The 762-nt window shown below is 55.9% G+C and overlaps 1 protein-coding gene across 1 annotated transcript in view; it reads right to left on the bottom strand.

The window, feature by feature from the left end:
• Positions 1–665, bottom strand: part of PTSG_06027 (uncharacterized protein) — a gene marked incomplete at both ends in the record, with an annotated part of 1788 nt that extends 1123 nt beyond the window's left edge. The window contains one exon of the mRNA XM_004992863.1: positions 215–665. Within this exon, the coding sequence (XP_004992920.1) occupies positions 215–665 (451 nt within the window). The remainder of the gene's footprint in view (positions 1–214) is intronic.
• Positions 666–762: the final 97 nt, after the last annotated feature.

The following is a 762-nucleotide window of genomic DNA, read 5'->3' as shown; positions in this document are numbered from 1 at the left end:
TGGATCAATGATCAGCACGGCAGGAGCACTCCTCGGGATGCCGTAGATGAGGTTGTTGTCCAAGCGCAGTGCAGAATTGTAGGACCCGCCAACACCTACGTCTGGGATCGTTGTCAAGTCGACCGTGTTGGTCGCTGGATCAATAATGAGCACAGGGCGCTTTCCATTCGGCAAGAAGTAAATGAGGTCAGTGTGGGCAAGCGCCCCTCCATACCACTGTGAGTAATTGAGGTTCTGTCAGCAGTGTTGGAGTTTGGGTCGATGATGAGGATCGCCGTGGCAGCGGCAGGGATGGCGTAAATGTGGCCATTCGGGGCCAAGACGCCCCCATTCCATTTGTAGTCTCCAGAACCAGCGGAAATGGTGCTCCTTGCAGACGCTGGGCAGGACGCGGAACGGAAGACGTGGAGGGTGTTGCCCAGTGTTTGAATCGCCAAGTTTTGGGCTCCAAGCATGTCCTGCTGAACTTCAATGAGCTTCTGCTGCTCCTGCAGCCTGGTGTACATCTGTTGCACATCCATTCCGTTCACAAACACTGGCTGCTGGTGAGGATCGCTCGTGTTGATGTGAAACGCGCCCGCGCCGTCCTCCTCCAGCACCACGTTCCCTGGGCACACGCGACACAGCGCTCCCACCACAAAGACCGCCAGCAGACCTCGTATCATGACTGATGGTGGGAGAGTGGGGTGGGTGGTGTTTTGGTGAAAACGGACGATTAGGCGATGTGCTCAGTGGGGTTTCTTGGATCTTGACTCTGTTGAA

This window comes from Salpingoeca rosetta (assembly GCF_000188695.1).
Source record: "Salpingoeca rosetta unplaced genomic scaffold supercont1.15, whole genome shotgun sequence".
In the NCBI taxonomy this organism is placed as follows: Eukaryota; class Choanoflagellata; order Craspedida; family Salpingoecidae; genus Salpingoeca; species Salpingoeca rosetta.
The sequence above is the reverse complement of the archived record's forward strand: the minus strand, read 5'-3'. Positions and strand labels throughout refer to the sequence as shown.